Source organism: Lemur catta, chromosome 1, assembly GCF_020740605.2.
Source record: "Lemur catta isolate mLemCat1 chromosome 1, mLemCat1.pri, whole genome shotgun sequence".
NCBI lineage: Eukaryota > Metazoa > Chordata > Mammalia > Primates > Lemuridae > Lemur > Lemur catta.
Genome location: NC_059128.1, coordinates 67,895,240 through 67,914,215, shown reverse-complemented (window position 1 = coordinate 67,914,215; position 18,976 = coordinate 67,895,240). Strand labels below are relative to the sequence as shown.

Genomic DNA, 18,976 nt, shown 5'->3' with positions numbered 1-18,976 from the left:
ATTTTCTACTACTTGTTCAGGAAAGTTAGCTGTGGGGATGCCCAGGTGCTTGGATCCGCGGCCGAAGCCCCGCACCCCTCGGCCCCGGCAGAAGTCCGGCGGGGGCCTCCTGAGCCGTCTGCCGGGCCGCAGCGGCCGGGTCTGCGCGTCGGGCGGACCCAGAACCCCGACCAGCCTGTGAGCTCTGCCGGCGACCGCGCCCCCTAGAGCCCGGGCGGCGCCGATAACGCGACGCAGAGGGTTCCCTCACGCAGCTGACGCAACACAAACTGCCCAGCGACTCAGTGGCTGCGTCTGCCAGAATCTATTTTTCATCACACAGAACTATATGGCCTAGAAACAGTTCACCTTTATGTTGTGACCGCAAAAAAGGGCAAGCTTCGAGACGATCACTCCAATAGACTGAAGTGATCCTAAAACTAAGAATCCAAGCCTAAAGGGAATGAAGCAGGACAAACGACACGGTATTTTTTCTCCAAACAAATTTAATTCTGTTCCAGCCCCAAAGATGGGGAAGGACCTAAATTTTAAAAATAAAAATTGCTCAAAAACCAGGCCATTAAAAAATTAAGCCCCCTCCCTTTGCAATAAATATTGAAATGATATATACACAAGGCTCAGGAAGGAGGAAAGAACAGGAACCTCGGGGACTCTGTCCCATGGCAAGATCCCAACACTTCTACCAATTTCATGCTCTTAGCTTAAAACAGAGAGCAGTAAACAAGGCAGGAGAAATATACCAGGGGAGCACGTGGCCCTGGAGAGAACTGGAATGTGGTGCTGGGGAGACAGAAGAGACACAGGTGTCTTACAGAGCAGAGGAAGGTAAAGTCTTCATTTTAAACATCCCCCCATCCCACTTGAGTCACTGGATGTGTCCGGTCCAGCTGCCGAGTGCCTTGAGCTTATCTCCTCTACTCCACTCCCTCTTTAGCACGCAAGTCAGGGAATCATTCACACTGCGGCCGCGATGCCACTGTGGCAGCAGCCTGGCTGCTGGAGCCCTGAGGTTTCCCGTTCACCACCAGCAGGAGGGGCGTCTCCACACGAACACTGGAAAAGGAATAGTCCTAGAAAAGGCAGAGAGATCTAGGTTTATTACAGATTCCAAGATGGAAAATACTCCAGCATGAGGATATACCACCTGCAATTCCCCTGCCTCCCTGCTCCCAGTATATACACCCCCTACCTCCACATTAGATAAAACTGAGCTAACAAAGGGGATATAATTTTCCCAAAGTTTTTAATCTTCAGAAGGAAACTCTGGGACATTTAGGGTACCAGTAGTGTCACTACAAGAATGGACAGTTATCTGATTCAAAAAAGGCAGGTTTCTGGCACTGCTTAACAAAAGGATGCAACCAGCATCTCACACAATCTGCCCTTTCCCACAGTGTTTTTTTGACAATCAACTAAATACACCTAGCAGCCGGCCAGAGCCAGCGGAAATTCTGAGAAATTCTCAGTCCAGGTGTCTACACAGCCCTAAACTAATCTGCCAAACAGAAATTAAAGTTACGTCTTCCTTTTATATCAAGAGGAAGAAACAGAGTGTATAGATTATGCTTAGTATCCTAACAATAAAAAAGATATTAGCTCACATTATCAGTTCAAGTGTATTTTAAGTTGTAAAACATATTGTTAAAAGATCTTCTCCCAAAAAATATTGTTCCACCAGAGTGTGAAGCAAGCTCTTTTAAGTCAAAGTAAAGTAAATTAAAAAGTTCTCATAAATCAATTTTTTTAAAAGTCCTAACAGGAATATGGGCAAGTGACCAAAAATGGCAATTTATAAAAAATATAAATTAAAACTACTGATGCTGTATTTTTCATGTAAAATTAGCAAATAATTTTTCAGAGGTTTCTACCACGAGTTGAGAAGAAAACTGCAGGGAAACAATTTCTCACATTCACTGTCAGTAATAACAGCTAACTGGTACAACCTTCCAAAGAATAATCTGGCAGTATGTATCAAAATCCTTAGAATTCTACACACCCTTTAGACCCAGGATTCTACATTAGAAAATCATTTGAGGAAATAATCACGGATATGGGCAAAGATATAAAAGTGTTCACTATAGTACTTTTATAGTAGGAAAAAATTAGAAATAATCTAGATCTGCAGTCATCAAACTTTTTCTGTAAAGGGCTGGAGAGTAGATATTTCAGGCTTTGTCGATCATATGGTCTCTGTGGCAGAACAATCCACCACTGACACTGTCGTGCAAAAGCAGCCACAGACAACAATAAACAAAGGAGTGTGGCTGTGCTCCAATAAAGCTTTATTATGGACACTGAAACTTAAATTTCCTGTAATTTTCATGTATTATAAAATTTTATACTTCAATTTTTTCCATTTAAAAATAAAGAAACTATTCTCAACAAAAACAGGCAGTCAGTCAGATTTGGTTAATGGGCCATAGTTTACCAACCCCTGATCTAACAGGCAAAAAACTGGTTAAATACCTACACTCATAAGGTTTTTGTGAGGACTGAACAGGCAATGCTGGCAGTTAAACTCTTAACACAGTGTCTAGCACTCAGTTACGTGTTCAGGAAATATTAACTATCATCACCGTCTTCATCACCTCTACTATGTGTCAATTCAAAAATGATGTGGTAAAATATGTAAAAACATAGAATATGTTCACAAATATTTGCATACAATATCCATTTATGATTAAAATATACATATATGTGTGCATATATTTATGAAAGGAAAAAAGACTTCAGGTATATACACCAAACTGTTAACAGTAGTAACATCTGAGTGATAATACCTCTGTCCATCTTTTATTTTTCCTTACAAGTAGTTTCCCTTTTTTAATAAAAAAATATATATAGCATATACACACACATATAAAAAATTAACCTATACATATACCAAAAAATTACATACACACACACATATATATACCATATACACACACTCACATCTGCGTTACCTCTATATCTATTTTTTAAAAAAAGATAGGTTTGGTTCCACTTTCAGAGCCCATAAGTTGGAAGAGAACCTAGCCATGACTCACCTTTCCCTTGTGCTGAATTTGGTGAAGCCGAAGGTTGGGCTCAGGAATGGCTACAGAGTCCCCAATAAGCACTCCCCAGCTCTGCACCATGTTATACACCATCACGGCATAGCAAGGTCCATCTGAATCTACCAGGCCAAATGTACTGCCAAGTTAAGATAGGTTAAGAGAGAGGGGGGGGGAAAAAAAGACATGTGGGCAGGAAAGAAGAACAGAAATAGTGGTTTTCACAATACCAGCAAAATAAACAAATGCTTTCTCAATTACTTACTTAGAAAACTTATGACAGGTACCATCATCCACTTTGTACATCCAAGTTCACATTTGTCTTAAACTCATTAATCTGTCACTTTGCCAAGAATTTACAACACATGCATACTGAGGCCTACAACAAATATTAATGATGAACTAGCCCAAAATGTTACAGCTGTAACACTATTCCTGGTCTACCAATTTAACTATCATACCCTTACCAAAGCCTCTAACCATTACTGTCAATTTAGTTTAATTTCACAAACTTTCACTGATTATTATGTATGTGTCAAGCATTGTGCTTAGCAATATGATATCAATTCAACTATGAATGACCTATAGTCTAGCAGGAGTCAAACAAAATCATCACCTACAGTACAGCGTGATGGGTGCTAGAATAGCTTTTCCCTTGTGCTGAATTTAGTGAAGCCACAGGCTGGGCTGTGGGAACCCAGAGGAGAAATATCTAAATCAAAATTGGAAAGTAGGAAAGATTCCCTTGAGGAGGTGATCCTCAAAGTGAATCTTAAAGGATGAAAAATTAGCTGGGTTAAAACAGGAAAACTAATCCTCAGTGGAAAATAAATTCTGAGGGGGACAACAGAGATTAACTTTGAAGGAGCATAAGAGGACTTCCTGAGGTGAAAGTAATGATCTCTTTTTATTTATTTATTTATTTCAGGATATTATGGGGGTACAAACATTTTGGTTACATGTTATGAATTTGCCACACCCAAACCATGATTTGAGGTGTGCCTTTTCCCCCCTACAATGCTCACTGCGTCATTAGTTATGACTTTACCCACTCCCAGCCCCCCAAATCCCTGAAGAATATTACTACCATGTGAGCACCATAATGTTGATCAGTTAGTGTCAATCTGATGGCGAGTACATGTGGAGCCTATTCTTCCATTCTTGTGATACCTCGCTTCGGATGATCTCTATCTTGATGGGGGTGTTGGTTTATAGAGATATATGCATTTGTCAAAACTTAAGAAATACACACTTAGATTTGCACATTTCACTGTATGCAAATTTTACATTGAAAAAGTTGTAAACAAATAGTAAACTCAATTAATGATTATATGTTAAAGTATTTAAAGGAAAGTATACTGATCTCTGTAACTTGCTTTGATAGCAGGATAGACAGATATGTGATAAACTTAGTAAAATGTTAACGGTAGAATATAAGTGGTTGAGTACACAGATGTTCACTGTAATATTCTTTCAACTTTGCTTTATGTTTGAAAATTTTAATAACAAAATGTTGAGGTGAAAAGTTAGCTACATCAAGAAATGGGAGGCTTATCCAGGCAAAGTAATTTTATGTAAGGCACAGAGGCATGAAAATAGCTCTTCTTTGAAACATAAAAAACTATCTCATGGTTAGGACAGAGGGTATATGTGGGAAAGTGACAGAAGATAATGAAAAGAGAGGCAGGGAACAAATCATGAAGGACACTGAGTGCTAAGCTAAGACATGGAGTTCAAACTCTATCCCAAAATAAATACTCAGTACCAGTAAGAGATCTTAAATAAGAAACGGCAATGGTCAGATTTATATCTGAGAAACACTTTTCTGGCAGCACTGTGGAACACTGGAGGAAAACTAGGGAGTCAGGGAGACCTGTTTGGAGAAATGATAAGGAGCTGAATTAAGGTAGTAGAGACAGAGAAGGAGGGACAAAAAGGCAAACCTACAGGACTTTGTGATTGCTTTGATGCAGGAATATGGAGAAGTCTAGAACAAGTTCCAGAAGTCTTAATTAACTGAGTGGAGAAGTGGTACCATTCATTAACAGGGAATCCAAGGAGGAGAAACAGGTTTACAGAGAAAGGTAAGGTGAATATTTTGAATATACTGATTTAGAGATTTCTGACTGGAGCCTGGCAGCAGTTGGATATAAGGATCCAAAACCTGGAAATGAAGCCTGGGCTGGAGGTATACCTGTGAGCGTAGAGGAAGCAGCCAAAGCAAAGCGTTGGGTTTGTATGACATCACCAAGCAGGATGATCTATAGATGAGATGGTGAAGTGCTCATGCCATCACTTGGCACACCTGAATTCACGGGAAACACTGCAATCAAGCACAGCACTCTCCTGACGAACCCAGTCAAAGCCTAAGAATCCTTCCACGTAGTTTGTCAGGCAACCACTGACAAGTGATCAAAGTTGGCAACTATATGCCAAACTGGTACACAGAGAAAAGGGGAAAGGAACAAAAACGGACCCCTAGAAACCTAACATTTAAAAGCTGGGCAGAAAAAGAGAAAACAAGGAGTGGCAAAATATTTACTTGTTCTCAAAGTCCCCTAAAAGCTACCTTTGTCTATATCCCTTTCTCATTCCTCTCAGCTCTAGGGTCTGCTCTAGTTAAGTAAACTTTTCTCAACTATCTTCTTGCTCTTCGACTCACCAAATACACGCACCTCTAGAAAATACCACAGAGAAAGTTCAGACACACACTGGGAATTGTGAATATTTCAGTTTGGATGAAACAGAAGGGATATGAAAGGCAATACTGAGAGATAGGCCAGAATGTTATGAATCCATGTAGTGGAAGCCACTGGATCAGTTGCCTAGAGAAACAGTGGTGATCCTAGGAAAAAAACAACTTCGGTAGTGGGAGGGGAAAAAAAGGGAAACCAGTCAACCAGGGCTTAGAAAGTGAGTAAAGGACCAAGGAGTGATGATGGCATTCACTAAACCCTAATTTTTCAAAATCTAAAAATTCTCTAAGTGAATATTCTTAATTCATCTCCTCTGCTGACTGTGAGCACCCTTTGCCTGGGTCCTTTATGTTTCTTTTTATTTCCCTCACTCCCTACAACACACGTACTAGATGCTCAATAACTATTCGTTGAATGATGTCTGACACAAGCTCCCAACCAGGCCTAAAATTCGAACTCAAAGCCCACCTTCCAGAACTGCCTAAGCATTCCTAAATCCAAACAGGACTAAGAATTTGTCCTCCTTCAACTTCTATAATCATGAAAACACAAAGGCACAGGAAAATTTTGAGGTTACCATCTTATAAGAAAACATGTCCTGTCAAGTTTTAGCTATGGATGTAGAAATCTACATACCACCAAACTCAGGGGGAAAACTGGGCAGTGGTAGAATCTACAAAGCCTCTGATCAAGAGGTTATTAGACATCACCTAGCCAATAACTACTCATGGGATAGTCACAGAAGGGAATCAGAAGACACTAATCTGTGACCACTAACAATGTCCTCAACTGCCAGAGAAAGACCAGGCAGGGAGAGCCTAGTTCAGAAGGGTGAAAAAAAGGAAAGGCAAAAGAAACTCACAAGGGGACTTTCTCCTCTGTGGTAAGGCTAAACACCACCTTTCCCAGGACCACAGCACCACTGTTCACACCAGGATGCAGCACATTCAGTGGCTTGAGTTCCAGGGTCACCTTCTGCCCGGAGGCTGACTGATAGCGCCCGTCACCACAAGGGCCTAGATGGGCTGGGCGCAAGTTTCCCAGCATGCTCTGCAGCTTTTTGGTCTTTATCTTTCCCTGCAAAGGAAGGGGAAATGGTTAAGAAGCTAGAAATTAGTCATCTTCCTTGAGAATCTAGGCCTTCCCTCCTACCTACCCGCTTCTATAGGATCACTACCTCCTAAACCTATTCTATTTTTATTTTATTGACCAGTAACAGAAACAGAGTAGGATTCAGCCCTTTAGACTTCTTTACCTTGCTCTCAAGAAGACTGGTTAGTCTATCCAGGAATTCCAGCAGTTGTTGCTCTCGTTGCCGGGGCTCTGGCCAGGCTGGGTCCAGGGCTGCAGCCTGAGAGAAGCCCTCCAGGGCCTCCCCATAATTCTCTTCATATTTATGTAACTGTACAAGAAGTAATCAAAAACCTCCCAATCATAAGTGTATCCAAACAAACTATGCCAAGGGAATAATGGCACAATGAGCTAGGAATCTAGAAAAATAAACTTTTCCTTCCCAGTTATTTTCCTGTCCTACCATGAACAGCCTGAAGAGCAGGTAACACCTTACATCCTTCCTCCTGACCATGGCGATCACAACCCCAAAGATGGAATTATTTCAAAGAAGCTAATTTCCAAATTCTAAAATAGTTAAGCTACATATATTGGGTCACTCTACCTTTATATTTATATGTAACATTTTAGAAGCCTTCTAAACCCTACTCTCTACCTACCCTCCCACCTCCTCAGCCCCTGCTACTCTCCCTCCAGTGACTCTACTGGACATTGGAGTCAAACTGAGCTAGCTCTTCCTACAAATAGCGTGGCTTTCCTCTTGCAGTTTGGACCCATCCTTCTGTCTGTGTATACTCAGTTCTGCTCACAGGCTAAGGCCTAGATGTCTCCTTTATTTGACCTTCAGATGACTACCACCCCAGAGGTCTTACCGTCGCCCTGTTGAGATGAAGGTCAGGATTGCTGGAAGCTTTCCTGTCAACCTTCTCCTATAATTGGATAAAAAGATCATCAGTGGATTCTGTCTCAACCTTAAGGACTGCCATGTCCAATATGTCCTAGACCTCCTCCTCCTAGAAAAATTGAAGTTTCTTTTTTGTCAAGGTGTTACCTATACCCACACTGTCACATAACAACTGCTTGTGTAGAATATTATTCAGTCCCTGAAACCTCAGGCATGTAAGGGTTTTTGTATATGTGCAACTTTAAAATATGATTATAATTTATCAATACAGTATTATAAAGGTAGAATAAGAAGAAATATGTGAAAGCATTCTGATAAAAAAAAATTTTAATACTGAGATGCTGGTAATCAGTGAGGAAAGCCTAGGAGCCCGGCTCCAGACACGTGCAGAATCATGTGTCTACATCTAAGCTCCCTTAAAACACACATGGAAAGCCAAATTCTGATTCTGATTAAAATAAATAGCCAGACACCACAGGACAGGACAGAGAAATACACTGCGAAAAAACTGCTGGCTACATTCATGACTATGTTCATTTTATTTTTATTCTATCCCTTGTCTGGCACATTGTAAAAGTACAAACAACATGAATTAAAATTGTTTAAATGGGCCAGGTGCAGTGGCTCACACCTGTAATCCCAGCACTTCAGGAGGACAAGGTAGAAGGATCACTTTAGGCCAGGAGTTCAAGGCCAGGCTGGGCAACATAGCGAGATACTGTCTGTAATTTTTAAACATTTTTTTTTTAAATTAGCCGGGCATGGTGGCGTGCACCGGTCGCCTTAGCTACTCGGGAGGCTGAGGTGGGAAGACTGCTTGAGCCCAAGAGTTTGAGGGTGCAGTGAGCTATGATCATGCCACTACACTCTAACCTAGGTGATAGAGTGAGACCCTGTCAAAAGATTAAAAAAAAAAAAAGTAAAAACAAAAAATTTTTTTTAAATTGTTTAAATGGTTAGTTCAGGTATGTTTGAAAATGCAGGTCTAGATAAAAAAAATTAAGAGTTATATTAAAAGCAACTATTTAGTAGAAGATAAATATAAAATTTTGAAGGTATACACCATACTATTCTTTAAAATGTAAACATTAACCAAATTAAGAAATTAGTCTTTAAATTTCCCTTTAGAATGAATGTGCAAAAATATTATTAAACATTAGACTTTATAAGCTTTTTTTCCATTGAAAAAGATGAACATGTTGAGGCAAGCTCAGCAATTTGGTTATACATGCCTGTAAGAAACCTGGACCTGTGTCAAGGAGCTGTCTAGCACCCACGCACCACACTGCAAGTGGTTCCTAATACTTAAGATGTAAGAAGAAATGTCACCTCTGCAGACACATCTTTGCAAAACCACACACATGGGATGCCAGCAAACACTGCCCACACTGCTTGCTAAAGGACCACTAGGAAGACTGAATGGTGTTCTTGCTTCTGTTGCTGTCCCTATTTATCTGGCTTGGGTGACCATAAGTACTTACTGCTTGGGCATAGGCACTGAGGGCTTGCTGGGAGATCTTAGGGTTCTGGCCAGTGTTGAAGTAAAGAGAAAGGTACGCATTCCCCAGAATATCTGAAAGAGAAACACAGTGGTGGATCTTCTCAGGGCCTAAGTTCAAGATATGAATTATTTTGGTCACCTTCAAAAGTCTACTTGAAAGGATAGAGAGACAAACATGGACCCAAAGAAAAATTTGAACAAACTATACAAAAGCCCAGGCTTGCTTATGTGAAAACATCAGTCTCTAATCTTGGATCAAAAGATCCAAGAGTTCCTAGAATAGTGGTTCACCAAAACACCTTTCAGGTGTCTTCAAAACAAAGATGCCCCAGCTTAACCCCTAGAGTCAGACTCAAAAGATGGGTTTCAGATGAATGCATGGTTGAGAACCACTGCTCTAGAAACTTGCTGGAGATCTTTTGAGAGAACTCACACCAGGAGCGGCCATCATAGACATCCATCTGCACAGCCAGCTTAGCCTGTCGGACACTGTCCATAACGTGGCGAGAATGTTCATCTCCAGTGTCAGTCCGCAGCTGGCGAAGCACCATTGACAGGTTTTGCAAGGAGACTTTGTTCTTGCACTGCAAATGGAAAAGACATCCACTCAACCTCCTGATTCTACTTCCCCTTTCCAGAACTATCATGACCTCAATCCTTCTAAATCTAAGTTTTCATCTTCTTTTTTTTTTTTTTGAGACAGAGTCTCACTCTTTTGCCCGTGCTAGAGTGAGTCCCGTGGCATCAGCCTAGCTCACAGCAACCTCAAACTCCTGGGCTCAAGCAATCCTCCTGCCTCAGCCTCCTGAGTAGCTGGGACTACAGGCATGTGCCACCATGCCCGGCTAATTTTTTCTATATATATTTTTAGTTGTCCAGATAATTTCTTTCTATTTTTAGTAGAGACGGGGTCTCGCTCTTGCTCAGGCTGATCTTGAACTCCTGATCTTGAGCGATCCTCCCGCCTCAGCCTCCTAGAGTGCTAGGACTACAGGCGTGAGCCACCACGCCTAGCCAAGTTTTCATCTTAATTCTTGCTGCTATCTATATCTTGAATCCTATCTACAGGGATCAGTTTGGTTGCTAACTTTCCTTCATTATTTATCTGCCCCTGAACCTGATCCCATCACCTTCCTCCTTTCCCAGTCCCCGTACCTATTTTCCTCATCCAGGTCTATTCCCCAACCCTTCCTCCCTTCTGATTCTGTTCTAGTTCAAACTCAGTACTACTATGGTATTCACATCATAGGGAAATTCATAGAATCAAGGGATTATCATCCTTTCCATCCGTGTTTTCTGAGGGGATAGCAGGTAACTCACATGTGTGAGGGCTCCTGAGAAACAGGTGTGGGCAGCTGCAACATCTCCTTTCTTCCAGTACACCTCACCCAGCTGGTTCCAGGCTTCCACCAGCTCAGGCTCCAGCTTCACAGCCTTTGACAGAAGCTCCTCAGCCTTAGGGCTATAGTCAGGAGTCACATTCAGTGCCTTCCCAGTTAGCATTAGAACCTGCGCTTTGCCCTGAACCGAACCTAGCGGGAAGGGAAAGAGACAAAGGAAAGTGGAAAAACCCAGGCAGTCTTAAAGTTAAAGACCAGGATGCTTTCTATCAAACAATGACTGTATGCCAGTTCTAGGAATGAAAAGAATTGAGGAAAATCTTTATCAACAAAACATTTATTGAAAGCTTACCATGAGCAGAGTACTACATTAGGTAAATGGGTAACATAGAAAGCACTATTTCCACCATACAGGGGCCTATAATCTGGTGAAGACAAAGCAGAGACATGGAAAATTAAAACAATGAAAAGAAGCATATGGCGTATACCAAATGAATGGGCTTTAGAAAGTCAAGAGAAGACAAGACAAGACCCTCCAGGCTGGAAAATGATATAAACAAAGACACAGGGACAGAAATACATGTGGCATGTTCATGGAAGAATAGATGGTTCAACCTGGATGAAACGGAAAGTTCCTCTATAAGTGCATAGTCAGAAATGAGTAGAAAATAGAGAATTGAATACCAGGTTAAGAAGGGGGTTAGACTTCACCTAGTTAATAGAAGGAATCTTTAAAGATACTTAAGCAAAGAGGCAGGCAATAGGATAAGATTAAATGCATAAAGTAATGATCTAGAAAGATAACCATAGCTATGGTCATTACATAAGTTGATCTGAAAGTAAAAGAAATTAAAAGCAGAAAGGTCAGTTAAGAAAATTACTGCAATAGTTCGAACAAGTATGTTGTTCTATTTCATGACATTTGCTATAATCAAATTTTAGGAAAAGTAGCTTAGAGAATGAAAGGTTGCCTTCCTGCACAGGGGCCCTTAGAAGAAATATTCTGTTGTACAATCCTATAGCAGCCACAAATAGAATACCAAAGAGTCTGCAGAGAGACAGCAAAACTCTACCACATTTCAGTGAAGGGCAGGAGGTTGCACATTCTTTAGGAGTCGTACCCACTACTTCCTCCATTTGCTGCAGGGTCTTCTCCATCTCCTCCCGCACATCCTGTTGCTTCCTCCCAGCATCCGCAACACTATGAGTCTCAAAATAGCAGTCTCGAAATGAATAGAGCTGATCCACCAGTTCCTAGAAGTGTAAGAATGGTACCATTAAGTAGAGAGACTGGACAAGAAAATTTGAAATTAGCTAGCCATGCCAGCTCTTGGCCTAGAAATACTAATTCTCCTACCTCACCTAGGAATGGCACAATAGGCAGGTAGACAGGTCTATCAAAATGCCAAAGATCATGAGGAAAAGCAACCAGTGCCCCAGGCCCATTCTCATGGTCCCAAGTTGTCCCCTACCAGTCTCCGCACTATAATGACAGTTCTGTCTCTCCTAGCCCCAGTAGGGCTTCTAATATGACTAAGCACTTCACATACCACAGTCAGGAGGGAAATACTTTGCAACCTGAGATAAACCAAAAGTTAACAAGATTATTCTACCTGGTTCTGGTCTCCAAAGAATAATACTTTGAAATTTACCCTTAAAACTGGACTTCCTAACAAAAACAATTTTACCACTGATTTTTCCTATGATACCTGAAAATACAACATGACCTTTGTGAATATGATAAACGTGCTAGAAAGCTGTTGTTTCCCACCACGAACAAACCAATCTGAACTTGGTAACCTTGGTATTTTTGCAAGGTTTTGTTTCTTTAAATGCTTATTGTGGGTTTTGTTTTTTTGTTTGTTTGTTTGTTTGTTTGTTTGTTTTTGTCAAGTCATCTTCTGGCTCTCATGCATTTTTTACAAGTAAATATTCTCTCTCCTCTTTGAAATGCCTCTGAGTCTTCCTGTTGTATTAGGAAAAGTTTTTCCAATACAGGTTGAGCATCCCTAATCAGAAAATCCAAAACCCAAAATGCTCCAAAATCTGAAGCTTTTTGAATACCACCATGATACCACAAGTGAAACATTCCACACCTGACCTCATGTGATGGGTCACAGTCAAAAAACGCAGTCAAAACTTTGTTTCATGCACAAAATTACCAAAAATGCTATATAAAATTACCTTCAGCTTATGTGTATGAGGTATATATGAAACATAGATAAATAAATTTCATGTTTAGATCTTTGGGTCCCATCCCCAAGATATCTCATTTATATATAATAAATATTTCAAAATCTGAAAAAAATCCACAATCTGAAACACTTCTGGTCCTATGCATTTCAGATAAGGGATATTCAATCTGTATCTATCCTTTCCTGAAACTGAATAGATAGCACCAGAGACATAGAATCAAGTCTTATCAACTACCTCCACAGCTCATCCTAAATTCACCCATTTGTCTCCATCCCACTATGATCATCCTGAACTACATCAGCTTCATTACTTGCCTGGACTACTGCAATAGCTTCTTAACTGATCATCTTGATTCTAATCTCTCCCATTCTCTTTACCATAGTCAGATTAATCTTATAAAAATGTATATCATATCGCAAATACTCAAATAGTTTCCTATTGAAGACAGAAGAAAATCTAACTCCTTGCCATGACCTAGCAGACTGTATGATCTGACTCACCACCCACCCTGCCACAAACTTCAATTCTTACCACTCTCCCTCCTACAATACTCAAACCACAATGACCTTCATGCAGTTTCTCAAACCCATGACGTACAATCCCACCTGGAGGCCTTTTCCCCAAGCCTGGACACTCTTTTCCCAGATCTCTGCATTCCTCATCATCATTTAGATCTCAGCTCATATATTAACTTCTCAAAGAGGCTTTCCCTAATTACCCAAAGTAACTCCTTCCTCATCTCCTCCACTATTAAATCACATTCTTATTTTTCTTCATAGTATTTATCATTTGAAATTATGTGGCCTATTCAGTGTCTATTGTCTGTCTTCACCTCTGAAATATAAGCTCCATGATGGAAGGAACTTTATCTGTTTTGTTTAGAGCTATTCCTGAACACTAGAACAGAGCTTGAGACAGGATACACTCTCATTAAATATATTGATTGAATTAATCCATCATCCATGTTCTAACTAATACATATATGCTATACCTAATTTAAAATCCTAGCCAGAATGAAGAGAATGAACTAGCACCCTCTGCAGTAGTACTTTTCAGATTTTATTATATTATTTCCAGGACCCAGCCTGTAGACATTCTGATTTTAGTAGTTTAGCAGAACTAAAAATTCTGCATTCTTAACAAGCACCCCAAATTGATGGTAATGAAAATGGTGAAACACACTTTGAGAAATATCCTTTTATATATTCCTTCTACCCTACAATGTCTGTGACAATGAAATCAAAGCTTACCACCATTTCCACAGAGAGCAACATCACTATCTAATCCTTTTCCTCTTCTCTACTTCACTCCTTTATACCATTCCTGCACCTACTCCACCACCCCAAGATACCCCAAGTATCCTGTCCCAAGCTGCTTAGGGCATATACCACAAATGAAACCTAGAAAAGGCAGTTCTCATGGAAAATTACAACCAATTTCCTTTTGTCCTGCAATCATCATGGCTTCAAATTAAGAGTTTTAGAGAGGGGTCTTATTGTCTGTTTTTAGCTGTTAAAGCAAATATGCAAGAAATTGTTTGGGTTTTTTGTTTGGCTTGGTTTTGCAGGACCGAACATTTTGAGTAAATTTTTTCTCATGGCAACATCAATACACATAAATTGTTAAAACTCAAATAGATATTATACATGTAAAAAACAGTAAGTAGGCCAGGCGTGGTGGCTCACACCTGTAATCCTAGCACTTTGGAAGGCCAAGGTGGGAAGATTGCTTGAGACCAGGAGTTCAAGACCAGCCTGAGCAAGAGCAAGACCCTTCTCTATAAAAAACAGAAAAAGTAGCCCTGCGTGGTAGCATGCGCCTGTACTCACAGCTACAGGCTGAGGCCAGAGGATCGCTTGAACCCAGGAGTTTGAGATTGCAGTGACCTATGATGACACCACTGCACTCTAGCCCTGGTGACAGAGTGAGACTCTGTCTCAAAACAAACAAACAAAGTAAAAAAAATTCCGCATAATCACTCCAAACAACCTTAAGGATAACCACTCTTTAGTATACCTTTTCAGATTTTTTTTATGTACATATACAAACATATATACACAATGTTTCTAATATGAAGCCAGGATTGATAATCTCTGATTTCAACCAGTCACAACTGGGGAATAAAATGAAGTTAATTCAAGTCAGCTGGAAGTGAAGCCAAGCCCACACTCTAAAAAGTGTTACTATTTTAACCTAGAAACAAAGAAATCTCACTAATGTTTAAATTTGCGAGTTAGACACCTTTAAGCAAGTTACAAGCCTGTGACAGTTTTAATGTTTAAATTCTAGGCTGTTTTAGAACACAAAGAACTGAGTTCCTGAGGTATAAGGAAAATTTTGGCTCATTAAAACAAAGGTAAAGAGCCAACTAGTTAATTCCTACTACCAAGTACAAAAGACTAGTCCTAGTCAGAAACACAGTCACCTGTGAACTACGTGGAGTCTGGACTCCTCTGCATCAGACTGGGGTCTGCCGGGATTACACATGTTCAAAAAAATCAAAACTGTGACGTCCTAAGGGGACTAACCAAAATACTTGCGGTGCAGGCCATTACTGGTATTGTTGCCAATTTCAAAGGAGAGAAGTGTTAAAGAAATGGACTTTGCAGTGATCAAAACAACATGTAATAACAGTTCATGCAAATCTGCCATATATATTACACACCCACACAAATATATATGCTGTTTGTTAAGGACGAATCGAGAAGAAAAAAACTTCCTCTAAAAATGTACATGAATAAATTAGGAGCAACAAATCCTCTTCCAAACAGGACTGAAATTAAAGCGCAGTCAGTACAGCAGGAGGTTCCAGCACACGGCTGCATTGCTCTCCTGGCCCGGGAGGCTGCCCCGGCGGCGGCGGCTGCACCCTCGGGAGTTGTTGTAGTAACCGCACAGATGCATGCAGCGCCGTGTCTGCGCCAAGAAATTCCCAGGCACTCAATAAACGGCTTCTTTCCAAGCAGCAAAAGCACATACGGATTTTAATCTATGGCCCCACCTGCAATTTCTGCAAGATCGGCTTGACTTCTTCCTCTTCATCAGCCATCATTTCCCAGCCACTCTAAGCCTCTCTGCCCACAACTTTATAACCACAGAGACTCATACCCACTCTCGTGGTGGAGCCACAGCGACATCTAGGGCTCTGGAGGCTTGCCTGCACCTGAAGGGCTTTCCTCCAAACCAACTTTTTTGCCTATATAGCACAAGGGAGACCTACCACACTTTTGAGTTCATAGTTTCTTTCCTCGATCCTGGAAACAAAATATTCTCAGCTTAATTAAAGGTATATTTTTGTTTCATATCTTCCTACTTATTTAATACCAAGATTATAATACCCCCAAAAAGGCAGGTTAAGACAGTGCACGTTTGTGCTGTTTGAAATTTTGAACGGAATGTGGTAGGATGGTAACTTAGTTGTCTGAATTTTTTTCCAGACTTTGCAGTGATTTTCTGTATGAGTAATTTTATCATTTTTAATGCGCTATCCTAATAAATATACTATACTGGGGATGGTACTATAAAAGCCATCATGCTATACACCATAGACTTTTTCCAGAAGGACTTTTTCCAGAAACAATGACTATCTCTAGAGAGGTAAAAAGGGCAACTGGATGTTGTGGGTGAGCCAAGAAAATTCTTTTCACTGTATCTTTTTGAATTTTTCACCATCTACATGTATTACCTATTCAAAAATAAACACAATTTTTAAACAAAAAATTTTTGCTTCTACATAAGACTATCTCTGGAAAGAGACACAAGACACTGACGACAATAAACACTTGCTTCCAAAGAGTGAGAGTGGCTAGGGGCCACGGGTGGAAGGGAGACTCTTCACTCTATGTCTTTTTTGTATCCTTTGAATTTGTGTCATATTAATGTATTAAACTCAAATAACTTTTTAAAGTTCCATGTAATATTTCTGACAGTTTCCCTTTACTTTTTCAGTTTTAATTATAGTTTACTTGTACTTCAAACTGATTCTGGGAATCTAACAGAAGTAAAACATTCAAGGCAGAAACCATAAATGTACATAATATCATTTCCTCAAACCATTTTCCAACAAAATATAAACTGCATAGGGAAGGAAAATACTTTGTACTGTAATCTATAAAATCTGTGTCATTGGCTATGAAACAAGGAGGGATGTTTTAAAACTTTTTAAATATTTTAATGGCTTTTTCTTTTTTTATAGAGATGGGGATCACTCTCTTTTATCAGTGGCATCATCATAGCTCACTGCAGCTTCCAACTCCTGGGCTCAAGTAATCCTCTTGCCTCAGCCTCCCAAGCAGCTGCAACTGCAGGCACGCACCACCATTCCAGCTTTTTTCTTATTTTTTGTAGAGACAAGGTCTCATTGTGTTGCCCAGGCTGGTCTCAAACTCCTAATCTCAAGCAATCCTCCCACCCCAGCCTCCCAAAAATGCTGGGATTACAGGTGTGAGCCATTGCTCCTGGCCTTAAAACTTTTAAATCAAGATTTTTCATCCTGGCCGGGCGCGGTGGCTCACGCCTGCAATCCTAGCACTCTGGGAGGCTGAGGCGGGTGTTTCGCTCAAGGTCAGGAGTTCCAGACCAGCCTGAGCAAGAGTGAGACGCCCCCCCCCACCCCCGTCTCTACTACAAATAGAAACAAATTATCTGGCCAACTAAAAATATATATAGAAAAAATTAGCCGGGCATGGTGGCGCATGCCTGTAGTCCCAGCTACTCAGGAGGCTGAGGCAGTAGGATCGCTTAAGCCCAGGAGTTTGAGGTTGTTGTGAGCTAGGCTGACACCACGGCACTCACTCTAACCCAGGCAACAGAGCGAGACTCTGTCTCAAAAAAAAAAAAAAGATTTTTCATCCTTTTAACTTTGGGGTATAATAAAAAAAAAAAAATTAAGAGATCGTATACTCTATATTCCTAATGAAGAAAACATTATTTGCTTGCTATTCAATCATGTAGAACAAGGGTATTTACTTGCCTTTCTCTAATACAATGACATAATACAGAATATCCTCAAATGATTTCAGTATGACTTTTGTTACCTAAAAAACAATGGGACTTGGCATTTAGGTTTATACCATTCATTGTAATTTGTCCCAAACCGATAAGAATCAACCATAAAATTTAAGACAGAAAAGGCTGTAAGGATAACTTAATTCAATATCTCATTTTACAGATATAGAAACTTAAAGCCCAGAAACTTTAAACTCCAACTTGTACAATCAATACTTGGGAAAAACCAGAACCAGAACCCAGATGGTCTGCCTCCCCAACCAGTATGCTTTCAAGTCTTCCCTCTAACAGGACATAAAGTTACTGGGAATGTCATTCAAATTTCTTTCCTGACATTACGTTTTAAATAATTAAATGAAATAATTAAACAATTTACTTTCTGTCATAGTAATCAGAAATGCTCACTATTTAATAAAGGAAAACAAAAAATAAATCTTTACATTATTTTAATTAATATAATTTCTTGAGATCAATAACATACTGGCAAATTTTCTGCAGTAGAAGTGCATTTTTTTTTTTTTTTTTTTTTGAGACAGAGTCTTGCTCTGTTACCTGGACTAGAGTGAGTGCCGTGGTGTCAGCCTAGCTCACAGCAACCTCAAACTCCTGGGCTTAAGCGATCCTACTGCCTCAGCCTCCCGAGTAGCTGGGACTACAGGCATGTGCCACCACACCCGGCTAATTTTTTCTATATATATTTTTAGTTGGCCAGATAATTTGTTTCTATTTTTTTTTTAGTAGAGACAGGGTCTCGCTCTTGCTCAGGCTGGTCTCGAACTCCTGACCTCGAGCGATCCACCCGCCTCGCAGAGTGCTAGGATTACAGGCATGAGCCACCACGCCCGGCCCAGGAGTGCATTTCTAAATAAGTAAAACCCAAGGCAACAGTTGACAAAAAGGTAAAAAAAAGTAGATTTATTTTAAAATACAGTTGTCCCTTGGGATCTGCAGGGGATTGGTTCCAGGAACCCTGTGGATACAAAAATTCTGGAATGCTGAAGTCCCTTTCACCAAATGGCATAGCATTTGCATATAAGCTACTCACATTCCCCTGTGTAGCTAGAGTGCTGTGGCGTCAGCCGAGCTCACAACAACCTTAAACTCCTGGGCTCAAGCAATTCTTCTGCCTCAGCCTCCCGAGTAGCTGGGACTACAGGCATGTACCACCATGCCTGGCTAATTTTTTCTATATATATTTTCAGATGTCCAGCTAATTCTATTTTTTT

At 40.4% G+C, this 18,976-nt stretch overlaps 1 protein-coding gene across 2 annotated transcripts; it reads right to left on the bottom strand.

The window, feature by feature from the left end:
• Positions 1–474: 474 nt before the first annotated feature.
• TTC5 (tetratricopeptide repeat domain 5) lies at positions 475–15,854 on the bottom strand. Of its 2 annotated transcripts, XM_045527417.1 has the most exons (10): positions 15,745–15,854; positions 11,669–11,801; positions 10,528–10,739; positions 9,641–9,791; positions 9,188–9,279; positions 7,675–7,731; positions 6,987–7,133; positions 6,594–6,808; positions 3,030–3,174; positions 475–1,070 (listed from the first exon to the last, which is right to left on the bottom strand). In XM_045527417.1, exons 1-10 carry the CDS (start codon positions 15,793–15,795, stop codon positions 951–953), a joined length of 1,323 nt encoding a protein of 440 aa, XP_045383373.1. In that variant the 5' UTR covers positions 15,796–15,854; the 3' UTR covers positions 475–950. The 2 variants fall into 2 exon arrangements, with proteins under 2 accessions (XP_045383373.1, XP_045383380.1); XM_045527424.1 differs by lacking the exon at positions 475–1,070 and having other exon boundaries at positions 3,036–3,157.
• Positions 15,855–18,976: the final 3,122 nt, after the last annotated feature.

Coding starts and splice junctions, on each gene's coding strand:
- TTC5 (XM_045527417.1), bottom strand. CDS start 15,795: ATGATGGCTGATGAAGAGGAAGAAGTCAAGCCGATCTTGCAGAAATTG. Junction 9,280..9,640: donor CTATGATGGCCGCTCCTGGT/GTGAGTTCTCTC, acceptor TTTCTCTTTCAG/ATATTCTGGGGAATGCGTAC. Junction 1,071..3,029: donor AAATTCAGCACAAGGGAAAG/GTGAGTCATGGC, acceptor TGCCTTTTCTAG/GACTATTCCTTTTCCAGTGT.